The 21,277-nt window shown below is 47.5% G+C and overlaps 1 protein-coding gene across 1 annotated transcript in view; it reads left to right on the forward strand.

The window, feature by feature from the left end:
* Positions 1-9,927, forward strand: part of olfml2ba (olfactomedin-like 2Ba) — a 29,811-nt gene extending 19,884 nt beyond the window's left edge. Inside the window, exons 5-8 of the mRNA XM_029650137.2 lie at positions 371-635; positions 1,616-2,557; positions 8,344-8,520; positions 8,733-9,927. Coding sequence (XP_029505997.2) covers positions 371-635; positions 1,616-2,557; positions 8,344-8,520; positions 8,733-9,349 — 2,001 coding nt within the window. The 3' untranslated portion in view covers positions 9,350-9,927. The remainder of the gene's footprint in view (positions 1-370; positions 636-1,615; positions 2,558-8,343; positions 8,521-8,732) is intronic.
* Positions 9,928-21,277: the final 11,350 nt, after the last annotated feature.

Below are 21,277 nucleotides of genomic sequence, written 5' to 3' on the forward strand. Positions count from 1 at the left end.
TGCCGCCCCAAAAGTAGTGCTCTATATCAGGAATAGGGTGCCATTTGGGATGCAACCAGGGAAACGGTCCAGCAGGGATGGGCGGACCTGGACCCTACAATCAAATTATTCAGTATATTGATATGTTGTCTCAAGAGTGTGTTCAGTTCCTTTCAAATGTTTCTTGTTCTCACTTATCAAAACATACTCTGACAATAATGGCACAACTTGAGGGGAATGAGAATAAGAAAACATATCCAGGACAGAACTCAATTTGTAATGTCTGTCTTCTGCCAGGTATTGTGTAATCATTGTGCTTGTTTATCAGGATACTTCTGAAAGTTTCTTTGTCAAACTGATAAAGAATGGGTATGTTTCATCCACTTGACAGGAGAGGCACGAGGAGAGATTTGACGGAGGCCACGAGTCCCCCAGACCCTTAATTAAGACGGATGCTTCAGAACCAGGACCCAGCCCCACCCCTCAGGTGACTGCCCAGGTGATCCCAGAGGTGACCCCCCAGGATGGGGCCAGCCAAGAGAGCCAGAGGGTGTCCCAGGGGGTGAAGACTGGCCCCAAAGGGATGGTGATCAGGGGGATGACCTTCTACAAATTTGACCAAATGGTGGCTGATGACGGAGAGCCAGGGGAGAATTGTGAGTTCTGACTTTTGAGATCTCAGATCTTATTGACCTCATCAGACAGACAACATATCTATCTCTGTTTTTTCCACAAACTGCTATTTAGAATGGCTGGTCACTGGCTAATGGCTGGTCACTGGCTATGCTGAAACAGCAGCTGTAAAGTCCCACGCAGCCAGGGTCATTTCCACAGAGCCTCAGTCCCAAGCAGCCAGGGTCATTTCCACAGAGCCTCAGTCACAAGCAGCCAGAGTCATTTCCACAGAGCCTCAGTCCCAAGCAGCCAGGGTCATTTCCACAGAGCCTCAGTCCCAAGCAGCCAGGGTCATTTCCACAGAGCCTCAGTCCCAAGCAGCCAGGGTCATTTCCACAGAGCCTAAGTCCCCAAGCAGCCAGGGTCATTTCCACAGAGTCTCAGTCCCAAGCAGCCAGGGTCATTTCCACAGAGCCTCAGTCACAAGCAGCCAGGGTCATTTCCACAGAGCCTCAGTCACAAGCAGCCAAGGTTATTTCCACAGAGCCTAAGTCCCAAGCAGCCAGGGTTATTTCCACAGAGCCTAAGTCCCAAGCAGCCAGGGTCATTTCCACAGAGCCTAAGTCCCCAAGCAGCCAGGGTCATTTCCACAGAGCCTAAGTCCCCAAGCAGCCAGGGTCATTTCCACAGAGCCTAAGTCCCCAAGCAGCCAGGGTCATTTCCACAGAGCCTAAGTCCCCAAGCAGCCAGGGTCATTTCCACAGAGCCTCAGTCCCAAGCAGCCAGGGTTATTTCCACAGAGCCTCAGTCACAAGCAGCCAGGGACATTTCCACAGAGCCTCAGTCCCAAGCAGCCAGGGTCATTTGTCCCTTTTAATACCATTTTTGTATTTCTTGCAAGAGCTGGAATTACTCGTCTTGGTGTCAGTCAGAAGTGCCCGCCTTACAGGCCGTCATCTCTCCTGTTTAACATTAAACTGACAATATGTAAACTATTGTTTGTGTTATTTTCTCTGACCAGTCTTTGAGTATGATACGTTCAGTGGCGACGGCCCAGTCAACCACCTCATCGAGGAGCAGCTTATTCAGCACAGACCCCCTCAAAGAGCCAAAGGGAAGGAGGGACCAAGAGCTGCTCGGCCAAAGAGCAGAGACCAAGTGGGAGGGGCCAGGCAGACCAGCCAATCAACACATCTCATCCAAACGCAACCTGACACTGTAGCAACAGTGACTTCTAAGACGACTGCATCGCCTATAGGACATACAGCAGAGAGCCAGACAGTCACCACCACCAGGAACGCTGATATTAACTCAGCCATGGCTGAGACCACTGGTCAGACCACCACGAGAGGAAATGAGAGGCCCATCCCCATGATGGTCAAACCAGCCAGCATCACTCAGACCACAGAGGGACCAGTCACTACAACAACCACTCCGGTATCCAAGGAGACCATGAGGCGGACGACAGTCAGACCGACTGACACACCTGTCATGGCCTTGGAAAGCACTGGTTTGGAATCACTCAGGGCCTTGGAAGTGAAAAACAAAAGACTATCAGAGACCATTGCAAGCACTAGTACAGTCGACAAGCTCAACACTCAAAGACTAACAATAACTACAGAGGCTTCGACCATCAACACAAAGACCACTACAGTTGGCACGACAACTGCTGCCATGACAATAACTCCTAAAACGCCCACAACAACGGTCTTGCTAGCGACTACCGCATCGCCAATGGAAAGCTCTAGGCTGACTTTGTCTCCCACAACACAGAGGCAGACCACCCCCTCCTCCACTAGACCACCAGCCACCACCACCACCTCTACTACCACCACCTCTACTACCACCACCATCGGCCAGCCTCAGCCTGCCAGACGCAGGTACAGCATCAGTTGGGAGGAGGAGAAGGGGACCCCTGAGGACCCAAAGGAACCAGGACAACAAACATCCACCAGGCAGCTTGGTAGGTTCTTCTTGTCAGTCCCGCGGGATGGCTTTTCGTTCGACATTAAAATACTACTAGGGTAGGTTAATGCCATTCATTAGGGATTTATGATTATTTAGTTTAATCAGGTGCATCAGTACAGGGTTAGAACCCAAAACGTGGACTGTCTGGGTAGCAGTCCCCCAGGAGAGGGCTTTTTTTATTTTACCTTTATTTAACCAGGTAGGCTAGTTGAGAACAGGTTCTCATTTGCAACTGCGACCTGGCCAAGATAAAGCATAGCAGAGTGAACAGACAACACAGAGTTACACATGGAGTAAACAATTAACAAGTCAATAACACAGTAGAGAAAAAAAAGGGGAGTCTATATACAATGTGTGCAAAAGGCATGAGGAGGTAGGCGAATAATTACAATATTGCAGATTATCACTGGAGTGATAAATGATCAGATGATCATGTACAGGTAGAGATATTTGTGTGCAAAAGAGCAGAAAAGTAAATAAATAAAAACTGTGGGGATGAGGTAGGTGAAAATGGGTGGGCTATTTACCAATAGATTATGTACAGCTGCAGCGATCGGTTAGCTGCTCAGATAGCTGATGTTTGAAGTTGGTGAGGGAGATAAAAGTCTCCAACTTCAGCGATTTTGCAATTCGTTCCAGTCACAGGCAGCAGAGTACTGGAACGAAAGGCGGCCGAATGAGGTGTTGGCTTTGGGGATGCTCAATGAGATACACCTGCTGGAGCGCGTGCTACGGATGGGTGTTGCCATCGTGACCAGTGAGCTGAGATAAGGCGGAGCTTTGCCTAGCATGGCCTTGTAGATGACCTGGAGCCAGTGGGTCTGGCGACGAATATGTAGCGAGGGCCAGCCGACTAGAGCATACAAGTCGCAGTGGTGGGTAGTATAAGGTGCTTTAGTGACAAAACGGATGGCACTGTGATAAACTGCATCCAGTTTGCTGAGAAGAGTGTTGGAAGCCATTTTGTAGATGACATCGCCAAGTCGAGGATCGGTAGGATAGTCAGTTTTACTAGGGTAAGCTTGGCAGCGTGAGTGAAGGAGGCTTTGTTGCGGAATAGAAAGCCGACTCTTGATTTGATTTTCGATTGGAGATGTTTGATATGGGTCTGGAAGGAGAGTTTGCAGTCTAGCCAGACACCTAGGTACTTATAGGTGTCCACATATTCAAGGTCGGAACCATCCAGTGTGGTGATGCTAGTCGGGCAAGCGGGTGCAGGCAGCGATCGGTTGAAAAGCATGCATTTGGTTTTACTAGCGTTTAAGAGCAGTTGGAGGCCACGGAAGGAGTGTTGTATGGCATTGAAGCTCGATTGGAGGTTAGATAGCACAGTGTCCAATGACGGGCCGAAAGTGTATAGAATGGTGTCGTCTGCGTAGAGGTGGATCAGGGAATCGCCCGCAGCAAGAGCAACATCATTGATATACACAGAGAAAAGAGTCGGCCCGAGAATTGAACCCTGTGGCACCCCCATAGAGACTGCCAGAGGACCGGACAACATGCCCTCCGATTTGACACACTGAACTCTGTCTGCAAAGTAATTGGTGAACCAGGCAAGGCAGTCATCCGAAAAGCCGAGGCTACTGAGTCTGCCGATAAGAATATGGTGATTGACAGAGTCGAAAGCCTTGGCAAGGTCGATGAAGACGGCTGCACAGTACTGTCTTTTATCGATGGCGGTTATGATGTCGTTTAGTACCTTGAGTGTGGCTGAGGTGCACCCGTGACCGGCTCGGAAATCAGATTGCATAGCGGAGAAGGTACGGTGGGATTCGAGATGGTCAGTGACCTGTTTGTTGACTTGGCTTTCGAAGACCTTAGATAGGCAGGGCAGAATGGATATAGGTCTGTAACAGTTTGGGTCCAGGGTGTCTCCCCCTTTGAAGAGGGGGATGACTGCGGCAGCTTTCAATCCTTGGGGATCTCAGACGATATGAAAGAGAGGTTGAACAGGCTGGTAATAGGGGTTGCGACAATGGCGGCGGATAGTTTCAGAAATAGAGGGTCCAGATTGTCAAGCCCAGCAGATTTATACGGGTCCAGGTTTTGCAGCTCTTTCAGAACATCTGCTATCTGGATTTGGGTAAAGGAGAACCTGGAGAGGCTTGGGCGAGGAGCTGCGGGGGCCGGAGCTGTTGGCCGAGGTAGGAGTAGCCAGGCGGAAGGCATGGCCAGCCGTTGAGAAATGCTTGTTGAAGTTTTCGATAATCATGGATTTGTCGGTGGTGACCGTGTTCCCTAGCCTCAGTGCAGTGGGCAGCTGGGAGGAGGTGCTCTTGTTCTCCATGGACTTCACAGTGTCCCAGAACTTTTGGAGTTGGAGCTACAGGATGCAAACTTCTGCCTGAAGAAGCTGGCCTTAGCTTTCCTGACTGACTGCGTGTATTGGTTCCTGACTTCCCTGAACAGTTGCATATCGCGGGACTGTTCGATGCTATTGCAGTCCGCCACAGGATGTTTTTGTGCTGGTCGAGGGCAGTCAGGTCTGGAGTGAACCAAGGGCTGTATCTGTTCTTAGTTCTGCATTTTTGAACGGAGCATGCTTATCTAATATGGTGAGGAAGTTACTCTTAAAGAATGACCAGGCATCCTCAACTGACGGGATGAGGTCAATGTCCTTCCAGGATACCCGGGCCAGGTCGATTAGAAAGGCCTGCTCACAGAAGTGTTTTAGGGAGCGCTTGACAGTGATGAGGGGTGGTCGTTTGACTGCGGCACCGTAGCGGATACAGGCAATGAGGCAGTGGTCGCTGAGATCCTGGTTGAAGACAGCGGAGGTGTATTTGGAGGGCCAGTTGGTCAGGATGACGTCTATGAGGGTGCCCTTGCTTACAGAGTTAGGGTTGTACCTGGTGGGTTCCTTGATGATTTGTGTGAGATTGAGGGCATCTAGCTTAGATTGTAGGACTGCCGGGGTGTTAAGCATATCCCAGTTTAGGTCACCTAACAGAACAAACTCAGAAGCTAGATGGGGGGCAATCAATTCACAAATGGTGTCCAGGGCACAGCTGGGAGCTGAGGGGGGTCGGTAGCAGGCGGCAACAGTGAGAGACTTATTTCTGGAGAGAGTAATTTTCAGAATTAGTAGCTCGAACTGTTTGGGTATGGACCTGGAAAGTATGACATTACTTTGCAGGCTATCTCTGCAGTAGACTGCGACTCCTCCCCCTTTGGCAGTTCTATCTTGATGGAAGATGTTATAGTTGGGTATGGAAATCTCTGAATTTTTGGTGGCCTTCCTGAGCCAGGATTCAGACACGGCAAGGACATCAGGGTTAGCAGAGTGTGCTAAAGCAGTGAGTAAAACAAACTTAGGGAGGAGGCTTCTAATGTTGACATGCATGAAACCAAGGCTTTTTCGATCACAGAAGTCAACAAATGAGGGTGCCAAGGGACATGCAGGGCCCGGGTTTACCTCCACATCACCCGCGGAACAGAGAAGGAGTAGTATCAGGGTGCGGCTAAGGGCTATCAAAACTGGTCGCCTAGAGCGTTGGGGACAGAGAATAAGAGGAGCAGGTTTCTGGGCATGGTAGAATATATTCAGGGCATAATGCACAGACAGGGGTATGGTGGGGTGCGGGTACGGCGGAGGTAAGCCCAGGCAGTGGGTGATGATGAGAGAGGTTTTATCTCTGGACATGCTGGTTGTAATGGGTGAGGTCACCGCATATGTGGGAGGTGGGACAAAGGAGGTATCAGGGGTGTGAGGAATAGGACTAGGGGCTCCATTGTGAACTAAAACAATGATAACTAACCTGAGCAATAGTATACAAGGCATATTGACATTTGAGAGAGACATACAGCGATGCATACAGTGAACACAGGTGTTGAATTGGGAAAGCTAGCTAAAACAGTGGGTGAGACAACAGCTAATCAGCTAGCATAACAACAGCAGGTGAGATGGCATTGACTAGGCAACTCGGCCGACAGATAAAACAAACAAGCAGAATGGAGTACCGTGATTAATGGACAGTCCAGCGTGCATCAGCTATGTAGCCAAGTGATCAGAGTCCAGGGGGCAGCGGTGGATGGGGCAGGGGGGGCTGGGCTGGCGAGTGTTATCCAGGTTAAGAAAACTAACAATGACTAAATAGCTTGTAGCTAGCTAGCTGGTTAGCTTCTGGAGGTTCTTGAGTGTGTTCTAAAAATAAAGATAATAGCGATTCCGTATCACATTGGGTGAGGCAAGTTTCCGGAAGGTATAAACAATTTTTTTTTTTTTAAATCGGGAAGAGATAGAGTACATATGGGCCACTGCGTTTTTGGGACGCGGCGGGACGGTTAGCAGGCCTGTGCTAACAAGCTAACAGATTAGCAGGCCGGGGTAAACAAGGTAGTAGTTAGCGGACCTGGGCTAAACAAGCTAGCAGTTAGCGTGCCGAAAGAGCAAGCAAGGAGATAGCGAGGGCTAGAGAGTTAGCCTTTGGAGGACGTCGCGATGGGGTGAGTCTGTTTATTCCTCTTCATGCGGTGATATCGATAGACCGGTCGTAGTCAAGGTATTGTAGCCCAGGAGTATGCTAGGAGCTCTGGCCGGGCTAGCTTCAAGCTACGTGGGTGGAAACGCTAGCCAGGAGTAATCAACCAGGGTTGCTGTTTAGCTCGATAGCTAGTTGCGAGGATCCAGCTGAAGAATGTTCCGTTTGTGGTGGGAATCCGGGGGTAAAAAAAATTAATTAGGTCCGTTATGCTCTGGTTAGCGTCGCGTTGTTCGAACTGGCGAGAGCTTTCCGAGCTAAAGGTTAGTTGATGACCGCTAGCATAGCTGGTAGTTCGCTGGCTAGCTTCAGTTGAGAGGGTCCGGTTCCGAAGTAAATATAACTACTTTAGGAAAGTAGCTACATTGGCGGGTTGCAGAAGAGTATTTGGAAGCTTAGGTTTAGCAAAATGTTTTTAAGGATATGCGAAGAAAAAAAAAATATCTAAAAAATATCTAAAACGAAAAAGAGACGATATTTACAGAGAGACGATACGACAGGACAACTACTGCTACGCCATCTTGGAAGGACAGTGATTGGACTGTCTGGGTAGCGGTCCCCCAGGAGAGGGCTGTGATTGGACTGCCTGGGTAGCAGTCCCCCAGGAGAGGGCTGTGATTGGACTGTCTGGGTAGCAGTCCCCCAGGAGAGGGCTGTGATTGGACTGTCTGGGTAGCGGTCCCCCAGGATAGGGCTGTGATTGGACTGTCTGAGTAGTGTTCCCCAGAAGAGGGTTGCGATTGGACTGTCTGGGTAGTGTTCCCCAGGAGAGGGTTGTGATTGGACTGTCTGGGTAGTGTTCCCCAGAAGAGGGTTGTGATTGGACAGTCTGGGTAGTGTTCCCCAGAAGAGGGTTGGGATTGGACTGTCTGGGTAGTGTTCCCCAGGAGAGGGTTGGGATTGGACTGTCTGGGTAGTGTTCCCCAGGATAGGGCTGTGATTGGACTGTCTGGGTAGTGTTCCCCAGAAGAGGGTTGGGATTGGACTGTCTGGGTAGTGTTCCCCAGAAGAGGGTTGGGATTGGACTGTCTGGGTAGTGTTCCCCAGGAGAGGGTTGGGATTGGACTGTCTGGGTAGTGTTCCCCAGGATAGGGCTGTGATTGGACTGTCTGGGTAGTGTTCCCCAGAAGAGGGTTGGGATTGGACTGTCTGGGTAGTGTTCCCCAGAAGAGGGTTGGGATTGGACTGTCTGGGTAGTGTTCCCCAGGAGAGGGTTGTGATTGGACTGTCTGGGTAGTGTTCCCCAGAAGAGGGTTGTGATTGGGTACACTGCTCTAACTGACAAGCTGTGTATCCACAGGAGAGTGTAAGGACACACTGTCCACCATCTCTGAGCCGGTCCTCCATAACACCTACGGCCGGAACGAAGGGGCCTGGATGAAGGATCCTCTGGCCAACAACGACAAGATCTACGTCACTAACTACTACTACGGAAACAACCTGCTGGAGTTCCGCAACATGGAGACCTTCAAATCAGGTATTTAGCAACTTTTTTATTAGTTACGAACGCAGCAAAAAATGTCACAATCCTTCATGTTCCTTGCCTCCTCAGAGAGGAACTTGTCATTAGATTTTTATAATAGTGTTATACTGAGGCCAGATTCAGATGTTTTTTGAAATGTTATTTTCAGATGATTATCTTGATTCTGACTGTGGCCATACGTTATCTTTGTTTTCTTTCCCCACAAGGCCGCTTCACCAACTCCTACAAGCTTTCCTACAACTGGATCGGAACGGGCCATGTGGTCTACGACGGAGCCTTCTACTACAACCGAGCCTTCTCCCGTGACGTCATCAAGTTCGACCTGCGTCTGCGCTACGTGGCGGCCTGGACCACGCTGCACGACGCCGTGTTCCACGAGGTCTCCACACCATGGCAATGGCGAGGTCACTCCGACGTCGACTTCGCAGTGGACGAGAGCGGCCTGTGGGTCATCTACCCTGCACTGGACGATGAGGGCTTCCTACAGGAAGTGATCGTCCTGACGCGGCTGAACCCCTCTGACCTCAGCACCCAGAGGGAGACTACCTGGAGGACGGGCCTCAGGAGGAACCGCTATGGGAACTGCTTTATCGTGTGTGGCGTCCTGTACGCCGTCGACAGCTACAACGAGAAGGACGCCAACCTGTCGTACGCCTTCGACACGCACACCAACACCCAGATGGTTCCCAGGATGCCCTTCACCAACAACTACACCTACACCACACAGATCGACTACAACCCCAAGGAGGGAAAGTTGTACGCCTGGGACAACGGACACCAGGTCACGTACAACGTAGTCTTCGCCTACGTTTACCCCTTGTAAGAGGTCGGGAAAAGGTCACTTTGTTTTTGTATAAAATAATTACCGGAAGTGAAAAGAGCAAAGAGATTCTATGAGTTGAAGTGGATTGTAGACCAGTCCTCCTGGCCACTCATGTCAGCCTTTTATAAAGATTGCTGTTCTGTCACCGTGTTTGATTTGTTTTTATTGACCTGACAATTTGTTTAAACAGTAGAGAAGCTACAATATGCAAAACTGTTGCCGTAGTCTAAAGAACATATGTTGTATATACTGTAATATAAACCATTGTGAGAGAAATTAATGTACTGTAGAGGAATGCAACATTGCACTCAAGACTTGGGCTATTAGATGAAGACATTACTTCACCAAAACAGTTAGTTCGCAACCATGACAACAGCAGTGTGGGTTAAAATGTCACTAGATATTTTGTTTTATACTCATTTGTATACCTTCAGTGCCTCCAGAAAGTATTCAGACCCCTGGACTTATTCCACATGTTGTATTACAGCCTGAATTCAACATGGATTAAATACATTTGGTTTCTTACCCATCTACACAAAATACCTGATATTGACAAAATAAAAACATGTTTTTAGAAATGTTTGTAGATTTATTGAAAATGAAATACAGAAATATCTAATTTACATAATCATTGACACTGTGGAGTCAATACTGTCACGCTGGTATAAAGGATTTGGAGACCGGCACAGGAATACACAATAGTGTTCATTTTTATTTTTTAAATACACCCAAAACAAACACCTATACAAAAACACTGGGCTGTACCCAAACAAAAGAGCGAGGGTAAACCTCATTGAATATCATGGGACGATACCCGTAATACTATATATATATATATATAGCATGCAGCATAACAGCTGCACCAACGCATAGGTACTCACCCCACCAACGCATAGGTACTCACCCCACCAACGCATAGGTACTCACCCCACCAACGCATAGGTACTCACCCCACCAACGCATAGGTACTCACCCCACCAACGCATAGGTACTAACCCCACCAACGCATATGTACTCACACCACCAACACATAGGTACTCACCCCACCAACACATAGGTACTCACCCCACCAACGCATAGGTACTCACACCACCAACACATAGGTACTAACCCCACCAACGCATAGGTACTAACCCCACCAACACATAGGTACTAACCCCACCAACGCATAGGTACTCACACCACCAACGCATAGGTACTCACCCCACCAACGCATAGGTACTCACCCCACCAACACACAGGTACTCACCCCACCAACGCATAGGTACTCACCCCACCAACGCATAGGTACTCACCCCACCAACGCATAGGTACTCACCCCCACCAACACATAGGTACTCACACCACCAACGCACAGGTACTCACCCCACCAACGCACAGGTACTCACACCACCAACGCATAGGTACTCACACCAACACATAGGTACTCACACCACCAACGCATAGGTACTAACCCCACCAACGCATAGGTACTCACCCCACCAACACATAGGTACTCACCCCACCAACGCATAGGTATCTGCCGCCATTGTCGCAACCCCTATTACCAGCCTGTTCAACCTCTTTCATATCGTCTGAGATCCCCAAGGATTGGAAAGCTGCCGCAGTCATCCCCCTCTTCAAAGGGGGAGACACCCTGGACCCAAACTGCTATAGACCTATATCCATCCTGCCCTGCCTATCTAAGGTCTTCGAAAGCCAAGTCAACAAACAGGTCACTGACCATCTCGAATCCCACCGTACCTTCTCCGCTGTGCAATCTGGTTTCCGAGCCGGTCACGGGTGCACCTCAGCCACGCTAAAGGTACTAAACGATATCATAACCGCCATCGATAAAAGACAGTACTGTGCAGCTGTCTTCATCGACCTCGCCAAGGCTTTCGACTCTGTCAATCACCATATTCTTATCGGCAGACTCAATAGCCTCGGTTTTTCGGATGACTGCCTTGCCTGGTTCACCAATTACTTTGCAGACAGAGTTCAGTGTGTCAAATCGGAGGGCATGCTGTCCGGTCCTCTGGCAGTCTCTATGGGGGTGCCACAGGGTTCAATTCTCGGGCCGACTCTTTTCTCTGTATATATCAATGATGTTGCTCTTGCTGCGGGCGATTCCCTGATCCACCTCTACGCAGACGACACCATTCTATATACTTTCGGCCCGTCATTGGACACTGTGCTATCTAACCTCCAAACGAGCTTCAATGCCATACAGCACTCCTTCCGTGGCCTCCAACTGCTCTTAAACGCGAGTAAAACCAAATGCATGCTTTTCAACCGATCGCTGCCTGCACCCGCATGCCCGACTAGCATCACCACCCTGGATGGTTCCGACCTTGAATATGTGGACATCTATAAGTACCTAGGTGTCTAGCTAGACTGCAAACTCTCCTTCCAGACTCACATCAAACATCTCCAATCGAAAATCAAATCAAGAGTCGGCTTTCTATTCCGCAACAAAGCCTCCTTCACTCACGCCGCCAAGCTTACCCTAGTAAAACTGACTATCCTACCGATCCTCGACTTCGGCGATGTCATCTACAAAATGGCTTCCAACACTCTACTCAGCAAACTGGATGCAGTCTATCACAGTGCCATCCGTTTTGTCACCAAAGCACCTTATACCACCCACCACTGCGACTTGTATGCTCTAGTCGGCTGGCCCTCGCTACATATTCGTCGCCAGACCCACTGGCTCCAGGTCATCTACAAGTCCTTGCTAGGTAAAGCTCCGCCTTATCTCAGTTCACTGGTCACGATGGCAACACCCATCCGTAGCACGCGCTCCAGCAGGTGTATCTCACTGATCATCCCTAAAGCCAACACCTCATTTGGCCGCCTTTCGTTCCAGTACTCTGCTGCCTGTGACTGGAACGAACTGCAAAAATCGCTGAAGTTGGAGACTTTTATCTCCCTCACCAACTTCAAACATCAGCTATCCGAGCAGCTAACCGATCGCTGCAGCTGTACATAGTCTATTGGTAAATAGCCCACCCATTTTCACCTACCTCATTCCCATACTGTTTTTATACTGTTTTTTTATATATATTTACTTTTCTGCTCTTTTGCACACCAATATATCTACCTGTACATGACCATCTGATCATTTATCACTCCAGTGTTAATCTGCAAAATTGTATTATTCGCCTACCTCCTCATGCCTTTTGCACGCATTGTATATAGACTGCCCATTTTTTTCTACTGTGTTATTGACTTGTTAATTAAGGAAGGATTACTTAATTAAAGAAGGATTACTTTATCCTATCCTAGGTATTCCTTAAAGAGGTGGGGTTTCAGGTGTCTCCGGAAGGTGGTGATTGACTCCGCTGTCCTGGCGTCGTGAGGGAGTTTGTTCCACCATTGGGGGGCCAGAGCAGCGAACAGTTTTGACTGGGCTGAGCGGGAACTGTACTTCCTCAGTGGTAGGGAGGCGAGCAGGCCAGAGGTGGATGAACGCAGTGCCCTTGTTTGGGTGTAGGGCCTGATCAGAGCCTGGAGGTACTGAGGTGCCGTTCCCCTCACAGCTCCGTAGGCAAGCACCATGGTCTTGTAGCGGATGCGAGCTTCAACTGGAAGCCAGTGGAGAGAGCGGAGGAGCGGGGTGACGTGAGAGAACTTGGGAAGGTTGAACACCAGACGGGCTGCGGCGTTCTGGATGAGTTGTAGGGGTTTAATGGCACAGGCAGGGAGCCCAGCCAACAGCGAGTTGCAGTAATCCAGACGGGAGATGACAAGTGCCTGGATTAGGACCTGCGCCGCTTCCTGTGTGAGGCAGGGTCGTACTCTGCGGATGTTGTAGAGCATGAACCTACAGGAACGGGCCACCGCCTTGATGTTATTTGAGAACGACAGGGTGTTGTCCAGGATCACGCCAAGGTTCTTAGCGCTCTGGGACGAGGACACAATGGAGTTGTCAACCGTGATGGCGAGATCATGGAACGGGCAGTCCTTCCCCGGGAGGAAGAGCAGCTCCGTCTTGCCGAGGTTCAGCTTGAGGTGATGATCCGTCATCCACACTGATATGTCTGCCAGACATGCAGAGATGCGATTCGCCACCTGGTCGTCAGAAGGGAGAAAGGAGAAGATTAATTGTGTGTCGTCTGCATAGCAATGATAGGAGAGACCATGTGAGGTTATGACAGAGCCAAGTGACTTGGTGTATAGCGAGAATAGGAGAGGGCCTAGAACAGAGCCCTGGGGACACCAGTGGTGAGAGCACGTGGTGAGGAGACGGATTCTCGCCACGCCACCTGGTAGGAGCGACCTGTCAGGTAGGACGCAATCCAAGCGTGGGCCGCGCCGGAGATGCCCAACTCAGAGAGGGTGGAGAGGAGGATCTGATGGTTCACAGTATCGAAGGCAGCCGATAGGTCTAGAAGGATGAGAGCAGAGGAGAGAGAGTTAGCTTTAGCAGTGCGGAGCGCCTCCGTGATACAGAGAAGAGCAGTCTCAGTTGAATGACTAGTCTTGAAACCTGACTGATTTGGATCAAGAAGGTCATTCTGAGAGAGATAGCGGGAGAGCTGGCCAAGGACGGCACGTTCAAGAGTTTTGGAGAGAAAAGAAAGAAGGGATACTGGTCTGTAGTTGTTGACATCGGAGGGATCGAGTGTAGGTTTTTTCAGAAGGGGTGCAACTCTCGCTCTCTTGAAGACAGGAGGGACGTAGCCAGCGGTCAGGGATGAGTTGATGAGCGAGGTGAGGTAAGGGAGAAGGTCACCGGAGATGGTCTGGAGAAGAGAGGAGGGGATAGGGTCAAGCGGGCAGGTTGTTGGGCGGCCGGCCGTCACAAGACGCGAGATGTCATCTGGAGAGAGAGGGAGAAAGAGGTCAGAGCACAGGGTAGGGCAGTGTGAGCAGAACCAGCGGTGTCGTTTGACTTAGCAAACGAGGATCGGATGTCGTCGACCTTCTTTTCAAAATGGCTGACGAAGTCATCTGCAGAGAGGGAGGAGGGGGGAGGGGAGGAGGATTCAAGAGGGAGGAGAAGGTGGCAAAGAGCTTCCTAGGGTTAGAGGCAGATGCTTGGAATTTAGAGTGGTAGAAAGTGGCTTTAGCAGCAGAGACAGAGGAGGAAAATGTAGAGAGGAGGGAGTGAAAGGATGCCAGGTCCGCGGGAGGCGAGTTTTCCTCCATTTCCGCTCGGCTGCCCGGAGCCCTGTTCTGTGAGCTCGCAATGAGTCGTCGAGCCACGGAGCGGGAGGGGAGGACCGAGCCGGCCTGGAGGATAGGGGACATAGAGAGTCAAAGGATGCAGAAAGGGAGGAGAGGGTTGAGGAGGCAGAATCAGGAGATAGGTTGGAGAAGGTTTGAGCAGAGGGAAGAGATGATAGGATGGAAGAGGAGAGTGTAGCGGGGGAGAGAGAGCGGAGGTTGGGACGGCGCGATACCATCCGAGTAGGGGCAGTGTGGGAAGTGTTGGATGAGAGCGAGAGGGAAAAGGATACAAGGTAGTGGTCGGAGACTTGGAGGGGAGTTGCAATGAGGTTAGTGGAGGAACAGCATCTAGTAAAGATGAGGTCGAGCGTATTGCCTGCCTTGTGAGTAGGGGGAAGGTGAGAGGGTGAGGTCAAAGAGGAGAGGAGTGGAAAGAAGGAGGCAGAGAGGAATGAGTCGAAGGTAGACGTGGGGAGGTTAAAGTCGCCCAGAACTGTGAGAGGTGAGCCGTCCTCAGGAAAGGAGCTTATCAAGGCATCAAGCTCATTGATGAACTCTCCGAGGGAACCTGGAGGGCGATAAATGATAAGGATGTTAAGCTTGAAAGGGCTAGTAACTGTGACAGCATGGAATTCAAAGGAGGCGATAGACAGATGGGTAAGGGGAGAAAGAGAGAATGACCACTTGGGAGAGATGAGGATCCCGGTGCCACCACCCCGCTGACCAGAAGCTCTCGGGGTGTGCGAGAGCACGTGGGCGGACGAAGAGAGAGCAGTAGGAGTAGCGGTGTTGTCTGTGGTGATCCATGTTTCCGTCAGAGCCAAGAAGTCGAGGACTGGAGGGAGGCATAGGCTGAGATGAACTCTGCCTTGTTGGCCGCAGATCGGCAGTTCCAGAGGCTACCGGAGACCTGGAACTCCACGTGGGTCGTGCGCGCTGGGACCACCAGATTAGGGTGGCCGCGGCCATGCGGTGTGGAGCGTTTGTATGGTCTGTGCAGAGAGGAGAGAACAGGGATAGACAGACACATAGTTGACAGGCTAGAGAAGAGGCTACGCTAATGCAGAGGAGATTGGAATGACAAGTGGACTACACGTCTCGAATGTTCAGAAAGTTAAGCTTACGTAGCAAGAATCTAATTGACTAAAATGATTAAAATGATACAGTACTGCTGGGGTAGGCTAGCTGCGTTGTTGACACTACCCTAATCAAGTCGTACCGTTGAGTGTGAAGTTTCTACAATGCTGCTTTTCGGAGCTAGCTGGCTAGCTAGCAGTGTTGGTTACGTTACGTTGCGTTAGGAGAACGACAATAGCTGGCTAGCTAACCTAGAAAATCGCTCTAGACTACACAATTATCTTTGAAACAAAGACGGCTATGTAGCTAGCTATGTAGCTAGCTACGATCAAACAAATCACACCGTTGGGACTGTAATGAAATGAAATGAAAATGTGATACTACCTGTGGAGCGAGCGGAATGCGACCGGAATGCGAAAGTTCTATTCAGTAGACGTTGGCTGGCTATTGGCTAGCTAGGAGTGTCTCCTACGTTAAGGACGACAAAATAGCTGGCTAGCTAACCTCGGTGAATTAAGATAATCACTCTAAGACTACACACTCTAAACTACACAATTATCTTGGATACGAAGACAGCAAAGACAACTATGTAGCTAGCTAATACTACACTAATCAAGTCGTTCAGTTGAGTGTGATAGTTACTACAGTGCTACGGTAGCCGGTGAACGTATGCTAGCTGGCTAGCTGCTAGGCAGATAGGAGGACGACGAAATACGATAATAACGCAATTATCACGCTAAGACTCCATACTCTAAACTACACAATTATCTTGGATACGAAGACAGCAAAGACAACTATGTAGCTAGCTAACACTACACTAATCAAGTCGTTCAGTTGAGTGTGATAGTTACTACAGTGCTACGGTAGACGGTGAACGTGTTGGGCAGATAGGAGACGACGAAATACGATAATTACGCAATTATCTTTGATACAACGACGACTATGTAGCTAGCTAAGAAGAAATTGCTAAGATTAGACAAATCAGACCGTTGTACTATAATGAAATGTAATGAAATGTAATGAAAAAGTTATACAACCTGCAGACCGAAGCGCGGATGCGACCGGCTCGCTCCAACCCGGAAGTACTAACCCCACCAACGCATAGGTACTAACCCCACCAACGCATAGGTACTCACACCACCAACGGACATGGAAACAATAACCGACAAAAGACAGAGGGAACAGAGAGCACATATATAACATACTAATCAGGGGAAATGGGACCCAGGGGGCACATATATAACATACTAATCAGGGGAAATGGGAACCAGAGAGCACATATATAACATACTAATCAGGGGGCACATATATAACATACTAATTAGGGGAAATGGGAACCAGGGGGCACATATATAACATACTAATCAGGGGAAATGGGAACCAGAGGGCACATATATAACATACTAATCAGGGGAAATGGGAACCAGAGGGCACATATATAACATACTAATCAGGGGGCACATATATAACATACTAATCAGGGGAAATGGGAACCAGGGGGCACATGTATAACATACTAATCAGGGGAAATGGGAACCAGAGGGCACATATATAACATACTAATCAGGGGGCACATATATAACATACTAATTAGGGGAAATGGGAACCAGGGGGCACATATATAACATACTAATCAGGGGAAATGGGAACCAGAGGGCACATATATAACATACTAATCAGGGGAAATGGGAACCAGAGGGCACATATACAACATACTAATCAGGGGGCACATATATAACATACTAATCAGGGGAAATGGGAACCAGGGGGCACATATATAACATACTAATCAGGGGAAATGGGAATCAGGGGTGTCTAATCAGACAAGACAGTCCAGGGTTGATGATAATGAATCCCGTTCAGTGAAGCCTAGAAACCCGGTGACGTCGACCTCCGGAACTGGTAAACAGAATGAGCAGCAGTACCGGGGGAATCCGTGACAAATACTTTGTAGAAGCACCTGGATGGTGCAACATTTGCCCATTTTTCTTTTCAAAATTCTTCAAGCTCTGTTAAATTGGCTGTTGATTATTGCTAGACAACCATTTTCAGGTCTTGCCATAGATTTTCAAGCAGATTTAAGTTAAAACTATGACTCGGCCACTCAGGAACATTCAATGCCATCTTGATTAGTAATTCAATGCCATCTTGATTAGTAACTCCAGTGTATATTTGGCCTTGTGTTTTAGGTTATTGTCCTGCTGAAAGGTGAATTCATCTCCCAGTGTCTAGCGGAAAGCAGACTGAACCAGGTTTTCCTCTAGGATATTGCCTGTGCTTAGCTCCATTCAGTTTATTTTTTATCCTGATAAACTCCCCAGTCCTTATCAATTACAAACATACCTATAACATGATGCAGCCACCACTATGCTTGAAAATATGTAGGGTGGTACTCCGTAATGAGTTGGATTTGGCCCAAACATACTCTATATTCAGGACAAAAAGTAAATTGCTTTGCCAATTTTTTGCAATATTACTCTAGTGCTTTGTTGCAAACAGGATGCATGTTTTGGAATATTTTTATTCTGTACAGACTACCTTTTTTTCACTGTCAATTAGGTTAGTATTGTGGAGTAAGTACAATGTTGTTCCATCCTCAGTTCTACCACAACCATTCATCTCTAACTGTTGTAAAGTCATCCTTTGGCCTCATGGTGAAATCCCTGAGCGGTTTTCTTCCTCTCCGGCAACTGAGTTAGGAAGGACGCCTGTATCTTTGTAGTGACTGGATGTATTGATACACCATCCAAAGTGTAACTAATAACTTCACCATGTTCAAAGGGATATTCAATGTCTGCTTTTAATTGTTTTATCCATCTAGGTGCCCTTCTTTGCGAGGAATTGGAAAACCTCCCTGGTCTTTGTGGTTGAATCGGTGTTTGAAATTCACTGCTCGACTGAGGGACCTTACAGAAAATTGTATGTGTGGGCTGAGATGAGGTAGTCATTCAAAAATGATTGTACACAGAGTGAGTCCATGCAATTTATGTGATTTGTTAAAGCAAATGTTTACTCCTAAACTTATATAGGCTTGCCATAACAAAGGGACGGAATACTTGACTTATTGACATTAAAGCTTTTCATTTTTAATACATTTGTAAAAATCTGAAAAAACACAACAAAATGTGGAAAAAGTCAGTGTGAATACTTTTTGAAGGCACTGAGTGTACAAAACATTAAGAATACCTTCCTAATCTTGAGTTGCACCCCCCTTTAGCCCTCAGAACAGCCTTAATTCCTCAGGCATGGACTCTACAAGGTGTTGAAAGCATTCCACAAGGATGCTGGCCCATGTTGACTCCAATGCTTCCCATAGTTGTGTCAAGTTGGCTGGATGTCCTTTGGGTGGTGGACCATTCTTGATACACGGGAAACTGTTGAGCGTGAAAAATCCAGCAGCATTGCAGTTCTTGACACACTCAAACCGGTGTGCCTGGCACCTACTACCATACCCCGTCTAAAGGCATTTCAATATTTTGTCTTGCCCATTCACCCTCAATGGCACACATACACAATCCATGTCTCAATTGTCTCAAGACTTTAAAATGTTTAAAAAAAACCTGTATCCTACCTTTCATCTACACTGATTGAATTGGATTTAACAGGCGACATCAATAAAGGATAATATCTTTCACCTGGATTCACCTGGTCAGTCCATGTCAAGGAAAGAGCAGGTGTTCTTAATGTTTTGTTCACTCAATGTATATCTACAGTACCTTTGAATCTCTGTACATATACTTTACATAGCAGTTTCCCTTAGTGTTGTGGAATGCACCTATTCTTTTCCTATCAGATTGTACTGTTTGTAGAGAATAAAGCAGTGAAACAACACCAAAAACAAAAGTCTCCACTGTAGGCTTTAATTTATGGTTGAAGTCCAAGTGGCCAGAATTAGGTCATGTAAAGCAGCAATCTAACCTGAACTGTCAGGATGGAAAACGACCAGCTAAAAACAGAAACACACCAGACAAGACTCAGAGACCCACAAGTCTACAAAGTGCAGAAGGAAGGAGCATTTGGCTAATCTCCCTGGTCTCGGATTTAAATCCATGGAGTTACTGTAACACACAGAGGTCAATCTGAAGATAACCCATTTTAAACCCTTATTTCTCAGAAATTACATTTTTGGAGTGACTTGAAAAGTAAATAGATGTCGTGACTTCACTTTCATTCATCTGATGACTGTCATTTCATCCACCATGTTTAATTGTTACCCGATTAAATTAATCATGTAACAGTTAACTCATTAAAGATTTGGGGTACCACGGAAGTGGTTGTTTAAAGAGTTGCCATCTCCTGAATTAAACTCTATAAGGTGTATATCTATTTCATCAATAAACAGTCATCTGATTAATCATAACCTCTTATATTATCATTCTGAACAGTCATCTTATGACAAGAGGTAATGATTAATCAGATGACTGGTCAGAATGATGATAAGAGGTAATGATTAATATCATCATTCTGAACAGTCGTAACCTTATTGGATATGCAAAAAAACCCAGCCTTGCTCATTATTCAGTACTACACCAATTGGTTTAATTATTTATTTACTAACTAACCAAATAAGACAGAATACACACACTTACTACATGGAACAAAGGTCCCTAGCGGACTGACACATTATCGCATGTTTTCCCAGAGGAAGAGAAAAAGAGCGAGAGAAAGAGAGACTTATCGTAGACACATTCGATAACTATTCTCACAATCATATAGTTTGCACACGAACCGCCCCACGTTTGGAATAAGAAATCATGAAAAGTATTTACGTGTGGGTGCCCTTGTCCGTCATGTTGTCCTGAACAGAACTACAGAGTTCACTCTTCCATTCGCTCCTGAAGTCGCTTATTTGAAGATAAACCAGCCAGTAGGATCGGATGGTTAAGAGTTTGAGATATTTGACTCAGGACAGCTAATCAGCTGTACCAGTGATTGTTTGAGAGAATTTGTCACCTCATACTCCCCGTGTTGATTATTCAGGGGAAGGTGCGTTTATTTCTTCACCTCGTGTTGAGGTTAAAAGTTTCAACCATTACAAACATTTAGCTAACGCCTCATGTTTCCTGGTCTACAGGTTGATTTCTCTTCCAAGCTTTTATGCACTCTTGGTCAAAAGGGTGTTCCATCATGCTGAAAAGCTCTCTGACCTCACTCGCGGCATGGCTAGTTACTGTGCAAAGTATTATCAAAACAATTATCTTATTAGAAAACTAAAATCACATCCCTATATCTTAACAAAAATACTTTAATCATGTTTCATATTATATGCACAACATATTGGATGAAAACTTGACAGATAAAGAGGATATACTTTTCAAGTTAAAATATTTACGTTATACAATTTTTAATGACATCACAAAATGAAAACCAATATTACATTTGTTTTCCATAGTTCCCCACTGACCATTCCCCACATGATGTTAGAAATATTGTTCCGGTATTCACTTTTTGAACGTTAAGAGTTTTGGGCGGGCAAAAGTCTCTGGAGACAAAATACATTCCTTTGGCCAATACTGGAGGGTAGAGAGAGAGTCCTCTCCTGCTTAATTTATGACCGGGTGTGTAGGTGTCAAAACTCCCACACCAGTTCCCTCATCCCCTCTGCGGGTGAGAGAAGGTCTGGTTATTGTCAGCGATTGCCAAGCTGATCCGAACCATTGTGATCCTCACCATGACAACACACACACACATCCAAAG

Source organism: Oncorhynchus nerka, linkage group LG24, assembly GCF_034236695.1.
Source record: "Oncorhynchus nerka isolate Pitt River linkage group LG24, Oner_Uvic_2.0, whole genome shotgun sequence".
Lineage (NCBI taxonomy): Eukaryota > Metazoa > Chordata > Actinopteri > Salmoniformes > Salmonidae > Oncorhynchus > Oncorhynchus nerka.